Genomic DNA, 8,304 nt, shown 5'->3' with positions numbered 1-8,304 from the left:
CCAAGTCTCCTGAGGCTGAGGCCAGACTGACTTGCTGTGCTCCTCAGGGCTTGTGCTAAGCATAAGTGGTTCTCCACCTCTATCTAAAAAGGGAATGGTCACTCCCATTGGCCACTTCTTTGGAGGAGTACAAGCACACATCATTCCCATTGTCTCCAACATAGTTATGCTCAAGGTTGGATTCAAAATTTCCAATTATCTATTGTGATTTTAGCCTGGATGAGAAAACAAATCCCAGTTTAGCTGAATATGATACTCTCTCCTTGCTCCCTGCCATATTTTCTGAACACATTAGCCAATTTCTACCAAACACGACATAAAGAGAGCAGTCTCAAAGGCCACACCTACACTGCCTTTGTGAATGCTGTTGGCTGTGTGCTCAAAGACCAGCTCTCTGACCACCCACACTGCCTTAGCCTCAGAGCATACTCAAGGAGGTGATCATGAGAGCACCCCATTTGAAATGCCAGAGAAAATCTGGGGACTGCTTGTTGTTTTCTTTTTTCTCCAACACACATTCCATACTGCTCCAAACAGCTCCACAACCGAAAGCATCCCAGCCAGGGAAGCTCACGTCCTCCAACTCCTATCCCACGTAGCAGGGCAACTCCAGCGCTGAATGACAGTGGCACCCGTTGCACATCTCTCCATGACAGAGAGGCTGACTACGCTGCCGTACCAGAAGCCTCACATGAGAGATTTCCCACCTGGCAACACGGAAGGATCCACGTCCATTTCCATCCGTGCATGACAGCATGGAGCAGAGACACACTGGGATGGATAGGCACAACCAAATGGCTCCCTCTCTCACTGCAGCTCTGGCTCAAACAGCATTATTTCTCACCTGTTCTACATCCTAAGGCCCCTGCTCCAACACTACAGAAACCAAGTTACACTTCCAAGTAAACCGGAGAGCCCGGCTCCCATGACACCAGGAGAGTGCTGGCAAGCCACAGCCTGGCACACACAGACACACACAAACATACTTCCCTGACACTACATGATTTTCTAAGGATTACTATCCCATACCTTATATTTACCACTCTCACCTTCCCACCACATTCCCAGTCTGCACAGAAATGGCCGCCCTGGCCTCCACACCTTTTCTGAGAGCGCAACAGGACCACCCAGTTATCTACATGAACTTAGAGGCAGAGAAAACCCAAACAGGAGTGTGTGCTCTTTATTAGTGTACAAAACATCCCCTCTCCAGTGGGACCACTCTGCATCTCCCGTCCTAGCCTACCCTTCCCCTTCCACCTCCACAGCCCAGCCCAAACTGTACTCCTAGCATGCCTTTAGGAGTCTCCCATGACCTGCATGGTGTTTTCCCACTCCTGAGCCAGGGACTGGCTAGTCCAACCTCCAAGTACTCATCAGAAACAGTTCAGAGCAGCATGAGTCATCTTGGGATGGCATGGTCCCTTCTGATCTCCGGCCAACATCCTCTGCAGGCCAGCCCACCCACACCAAAGCATGTCTCTCGATGCAGAGTTCATCTCGTGGGAAGGATACACAAATTCACTGGCACTTGCTTGTTGCAAAGAGGGCTGGCTTCTTACAGATAGGTACAGGCTCTGGATGATGGCCCAGGCAGGGTGGTACAGACAGGCATGGCACCAGCCTCATGCTGAGAACGTCCCTCTGTCCTCTCCATAGCCATCACTGCCTGCCAAGGGTCAAAAGAGCCAAACTGCCACTGCCAGCTCCTGCCAGAGCAGTCCCAGCAGGAGGGAGCTACTAAAATAGCACATCCAGTGCCTGTTGGATGTATCTGAAAGGGATACAGTGCTCATCTAACAATTTCTCCAGCACAACTGTGGCATCCTAGCAGAGAGGTGAAGCGCTGGACACAGCTGGCCCTGCCGGACTTGGAACAAGTACAGGTGTAGGTAGGGAGGGAAAACATTCTTACATTAAAAGTGCACAGCAAATACCTGCCTCCTGCCATGCACAGTGCGGTATTAGAGCCCAAACCACTTTGGTGCCACCAGGACTGGCATGTCGCAGTATGTTCCAGCATCAGAGGGAGGGGAAATGAGCTGAGGAGAGAGCGCTTCAGGAGAAAGTAGTAGCTTTCAGTAGCTTTGCAAGCAGCAGATCCCTCCACTCCTCCTCTTTTAGCTACAGGGCAACTGGGACAATCTGCAGGGCCTCTAAGGACATGCAGTGTAGACACACACTGGTTGTTTCCAGAAGTCCCTGGGAATGTTAGCAAGGCAATAAGCACACATCAAAAGTAATAAGCAGACACAAGCCATGAAAACGGGCCGTGAAGAAATACCCAGAGAAGGGTCAAACATCAGCTTATTACTATTAAGACAGTGGAGAACGGACACAAGGGAGAGTCCACAAAATCGCCCTACACAGCGGAGATGTTTCAACTGGAGTTCAACCAGCCACATCAAAGGGCATTACCGAGAGAAATCTGTGCAAAAGACGAATCTTGCACCTAATCGCTGAAGAAAAAAACACATGAGCAGAGGGTTCTCCGCTGCGTAAGTTAATGTAACAAAGATGATTGGAACCATTAGTTGTGCCTCAGGTGATAGTTTCAGGGAAGAATGACATGATTTAACTTGAGGGCAGAGCAACTCCAACGAAGTTAAAATACAAAAAAACTGCAAGAAGATAGGTTACAAAGCTTCATGTTTCACTTGAAAGCAACAGAAAGAAAATTACATTTTCAACTATTTGTCTAACACCAAACCACGGTGTATCACTGAAGACAACACTTATTATTAAAAATATAGTAAACAGGATTACAACCGCATGTGGATACACTGTAATTTCTTATTTCTTTGTAGTACAGTTGCATCACCTAGTGGACAATACAGAGATTGCATTAATTTTACAGAGTGTGGTTTTGGGGTTCGTTGAGTATCTTTGTTTTTCCACTGAATATAGCTCATTGCACTGCTTTCTAAAACTTAAATCTGGAATTACAGATACCCACTAAAATATTCAGTAGAATGAATTGGAAATGTGTTTTTCCTTTTCACTCCAACCTGCAACAAACTGGTGCTGTCTAAGCTTTGCTACAGGGAGGAATAAAATCAAGTTCTTCTAGTTGAATTCAGCTGTGATTTCCCTGCTTTTGTGCTGAAATGATACAAATCATTAATTTCCCGTGGTTCAAAACTAATTGCCAGTCCAAACTGAGGGAAAATTCGTAAATATCTTAACAACTTTAATTCATATTTATGGTGTAAAGAAACCAAAAATTTCTTTCAGGACAATTTCTCTCCATCTTAGAGTTCATTATCTTCATCTCTTTAATCACAGACGTGCTGAGTGTAAACACACACTTCAAATTATGCCAAAGTGTGACATCTTTAAAGGGATATTCTTTCCCTTCTAGGTGGGGAGGGGCTATATACCCTGTGAGACATCATTTTTAAAAGCTCTTGCTTTGGGAATGTCATTTTTTAAATGTTTTTATAGTGTACCTAAAAGCTTTAATTATCAGGGTCTGAGAGTTGATACTCCCTTATCTTGTCCTGAAACAGACAGGTCTAAGGGCACTTAGCAATGATGGATGATCTCCACACAGTACAGCTGAAGAAAAGCGTAAACTAGAAGCCACTCTCTGCAGAAGATCAAAGAAAATCCATGCCATATTTACATGAATTGACACAGGAAAGATATTGTCATGAGGTTTCATGTTTATCATTTTTCAGTGACTTCAGACTGCACTAAATCAACTCCCTTGGCTCAAAAAAAAAAAAAAAAAGAAGAAAAAATTAGGCTGTGCTATTTCTGCCTCACACTGTTATCACAAGAAATAAAGCTTCTTCCCAGTACACCTGCCCAAACCCAGCATCTTCACTGGTGTCTCAGAACGCAGCCCTACCTTACCTCTCTCTGAGTAGTGCTGCGCAAGCTGCAAGGGAACCTAGCTGCTCACTGCCACCAGGTTTGTGTTGCTAATGGTAAATAGCTGGGGTTTATGGCTACTATTGCTGAGGTTTGCAGACGTGATCTGAAAGAAATTTATACAAAGGGGGAAACGCTGTCTTTCCACACTAAGATCACAGCTAAATCCCTTCTTAGACTAACAGAGAGCCAAATGTTAACACCACATCACTAAAGCTAAATGATTAAGATGTTTGCAGCTCAAAGGGCCTCTAGTAGGAAAAAAAGTAGAAGCTGAGAGTAAGCATTTCCCTGTTTGAAGACTTGATTTAGTGTTCTGTAAGACAGCTGGAGAGCACCCACAGTGCAGCCACTTCTTCAGGCACCCCGGCTCTTAGCCCTGTCTTGCACATAATTTAGGTGTGATCCAGAAAAGAACTTAAGCTTTTGCTGACTAGACATACATACACATACACATAAATGCTTAATCATGACCTATGTTATGCTGGTTTACTCCTGAGGAAAACCCATTGCTATTGCTGTGTGTTACTAAAGTACTAGTTCCAATTCCATAGTTTATTCAGGCAGGATTTTACCTTTGACATTAAACACACATGGCTCTATTCAGAACACTTGCTGCAGTGCTTAAAGTAAAGCCTGGGGCTTACTGCTGTGCTTACATGCAAGAGACAGACAAGCAATTCATACTGCCTGCTCCCCTGCACTGCCAGATCCCCCTCCTACGCACCCTGGAGTGAGTGTAGGAGTTACAGAAGCAGAGCCCATATTCAAACCACCTGGTAGAAATGTGTAGTTTGTAGCGCACTACTGAAGCAAATAAGCCTCTGTCAAAAAGTATCCATCTTGCCACACACATTGTACAGAAGCTGTTCTTAAAATAGGCCTCTCTAGAAAAAAAGGGGGGAAAAAACCCAACCAAACATCCTTATACTCTTTATCACAGAATCACAGAAGGGTTTGGGTTGGAAGGGACCTTAAAGACCATCTAATTCCAACCCCCCTGCTATGGGCAGGGACACCTTCCACCAGACCAGGTTGCTCAAAGCCTCATCCAGCCTGGCCTTTAACTCCAGTACCATCTCATTATAAAATTCTAAAATGAGAAACACATCTGTTCTTAGAGGATGAAAAAGTTTTTTATTAGAAGAAACCAAGAGGCCAAACAGCTCAGCTGTAATCATCAAAACTGCAGGACGTGTTCTAAGCAAGGTCCCTCTAGCCCAGTACCCTGTTTCCCACGGTGTTGCCAACACCTCAAAGAGCAAGTACAGGCTGAGCGTACACAATACTCACCACCAACACCCTCCAACCTTCAGGCAGTTTGAGACCAAGGGACAATGAAGACCAAAGTCATTTGTCTGGCTGTTAACCGCCAACAGTTTGTCTTCCATGCCTCTGTGCTCTGTACCATGTCAACTCCTGTGTCCATGTTCCTTATTAACCTCCACAGATTTGTTACCACATTGTTAGTTTTGAACCTGACTTCAAGCTTCCTTTGAAAGCTCTCGCACTGTGAACGCCCAGTCACCATCCACCCTCTTCACGTCGTCCATCACTTCCGTAGACCTTTTGGCAGACCTACTCAAAATGAACGGGCATCAGTCACGGGGCCAGGGGCTCAGCCCCTCTCCCTCTGCTGCAGCCAGGTTCAGTGGTACAGGAAGACCCTCATGCAAGCCGATGGGAATTGCCCTTTGCAAGATTAGTGGAGATTGCACTCCCAAGTTCACGCGGTCATCTCATCCCACGAGGTACTTCAGAATGGTACTGCCTAGAGTATAAAATATGGTGCCAAGTGACTTGCAGGGGTTAAAGCCACGGTTTAGGCAAATATGAATGTAAGTTGGCTCAAAGGATGTAATAAGTGTGCTTCTAGCTCCAGAAAGCACTTCAGTTCCTCTTCCAACCCATTCACCCTGCCCTCTGCTCCAAAATGTAAAGTACACACACACTGTCAGCATCTCCAGATGAACAATACAGAAAGCCTGAGAGTACAAAAGTCTCAGTGCATTAGGGTAAACAAGGCAGAAAATAGCTTATTTTCAGAATTTCATAATGCTAGGAACCCCAAACCCAAGAACTTCTGGGTTTGGAAACGGTAACAGCAAACAGACTTCTGAGTTCCCCTAGTCTTTTGAACTTAAGTCAACATACTCTCCTATTAGGGAAAGGCCCTTCTCAGAGCTCCAGGTATCAAGAAGTTTCCTGCCCCAAACAACAATGCAGAAAAAAACCAGGGAAAACTCCTGGAATCCTCAAATCCAAGTAAGTTTACACAACAACATTCTTGATGACAAGGCACCAAAGAAAGTCTGACAGTGCATTTAAGCTTGAGTATTTAACAGCTTTCACTTGCTACCTTTTTTCCCTTAAATCACATCATTAGCTGGAATGCCTTTACTGCTGTATACGATTTCATTTATTTCATAAATAGAGATGTCTTGTGGAAAATGAAGCAATATGTTTACAAAAATAAACACTCTTTAAAAAACACAGTTCTTAAAAATGCTAAAGAATCAGTAACGAAAAATTCTACGAAATGTGATTGTTTTCCATTTTGGGGAGAACCACAACACAATCACAATTATAAATTAAGTTTATACAGCCTAGATAAGGGTCCTGCCCTGAAACGCCCTTTGAAGAAGTCTCTCTCTTTTCTAAAGGACTTCTCCCTTTTCTAAAGGATATAGGGAGTTCAAGCTCCCTACTTTAGTAGAACTAATACCGAAAGGCACCTCATGAGACTAGCCCCTTGTTGACAGGATAGGAACAGGATTTTTCAGTGTCACCAGAACTGAATGGAAACAGAAGGAATTGCCTGGGTGGCCTTCCCAAGGAGAGTTCAAAGTAGTAACATCCTTTCAGCTCTCATTCTCAGCAGGAGAACTAGTGAGTCTGGAGGGAGCTTTGAGAGTGAAAGAGGGAAATTGACACTTACTTACATTCAAGAAACACTCGGGCTGAAACTGTGAAGGGAATGATTAGGAGTGGGTCGTAACAGGGTGGATCTGTGCTCCAGTCTGCATCCATCATCACCGCAATGAACCGGCACTACATGAACTGCCAAGTCTTGGGGACGTGTACAGATTTCAGGGAAAAAGTAAAGGGTGAGTACAGGGCAAATATAAGTGCCTCTGTCCTCTTCCTCTCTGTCAAGTGTCAGAGCTCAAATACATGCTGCGGGCTATTTGCTTGACCCTATGATCCATGCTTTAGCCACACAGGCAGCTGTGAAGTCTAGGCCTGCTGGAGGCCACACTCCTGGGGTGGTTCAAATTACCCCAGAGGCTACTGTCCTCACAGGAAGGCAATTTGGATGGGATGTGACAAAGCCACCTGTTCCCCCCGAGAATTTGGGCAGACCTTTTACATTACTAAACAAGGCCGGCAAAGAACAAAACAAGACTCTGGGTCCTGTGTGAACAACGCTAGTCACATTTGGATGACTTCTTACATTCTTTGCTGCTCAGGTCCATTAAAACAGTTGAGCAAGGCACATCCACGGCAAATGTGATTCAATCAGCCACAGCTATCACAGCTCCAGACGGGTCAGGCTGTTGCCACAGTCGAACTGCGAAGAATCTCAGCTGATTTTTGTAGTACCTTCAGATCTTCCAAGCGTAGTGCTTCCACCAAAGCTAGGTGGTTTCTGAGGTTCTCTTTGCTCCTTTTCAACTGGGAAATCTGAAAGTGATACAAATGGGATAAAATTACCAAAAATTCAGATTATTTAACATAGGACATGAACATAAAATTTGCAGAAAGGTCATCTATGGCAGGGTTCCATGAACTATGTCAGAGTACAGTATTTTTATTAATCTTCCACAAGAGAAACTGCAAAATAAAAAAAAGAAAAAAAGAGGGGAAAGAATTATCAAGTTGATAGGAAGCAGATCAAAAACAAGGAGAGGAAGGGAATGGAAATGTTTACCTGATACCAGGCTCCTAAGTCAATACTATCCTCAAGATGTTGCTCAAGACCAGATTGACCTCAGAGTCTGTGCATATACATGTTTCCTTTGCAAAAGTGTAGTTTTAACAACTCTTTTCTATGATAGCTATCCAACCTGACATTAAGTACACATGTTGTTTGCCAAAATTCAGAGAGGAAGGGCAGGTTGTTTTTCTCAGAGTACAGACCTCCCTCACAGGAGACTGGCTGACATGAGTAGCTCATTTGGCCTGACTGGCTTTAATGAAGACAGCCTTCGCTTTCTACAACAGGGCACTCACAGCAGGTGTGCAAGATCTTAGGTGCCACCTCACACAAGCCTGGGTTTTCTTTTAAGAGGTAACCCCAACAAACACCACGATACTGTAGGCAGAGCAAGGCTAAACACTTTTCACTTCTTCACAGAGCTGTGTATAAGCTTTCCAACACAGTTCCTTGCTTTGCTGTAGCCACAAATTCTGCTGAGCAATTTAACA

The 8,304-nt window shown here is 44.5% G+C and overlaps 1 protein-coding gene across 1 annotated transcript in view; it reads right to left on the bottom strand.

Moving 5' to 3' along the window:
* Window positions 1–7,425: 7,425 nt before the first annotated feature.
* The window catches only part of SETD4 (SET domain containing 4), a gene marked incomplete at its 5' end in the record, with an annotated part of 5,656 nt that continues 4,777 nt past the window's right edge, over window positions 7,426–8,304 (bottom strand). Inside the window, one exon of the mRNA XM_010158089.1 lies at window positions 7,426–7,560. Coding sequence (XP_010156391.1) covers window positions 7,426–7,560 — 135 coding nt within the window. The remainder of the gene's footprint in view (window positions 7,561–8,304) is intronic.

Source organism: Eurypyga helias, unplaced genomic scaffold, assembly GCF_000690775.1.
Source record: "Eurypyga helias isolate BGI_N326 unplaced genomic scaffold, ASM69077v1 scaffold31598, whole genome shotgun sequence".
In the NCBI taxonomy this organism is placed as follows: Eukaryota; Metazoa; Chordata; class Aves; order Eurypygiformes; family Eurypygidae; genus Eurypyga; species Eurypyga helias.
This window is presented reverse-complemented; position numbering and strand designations above follow the sequence as displayed.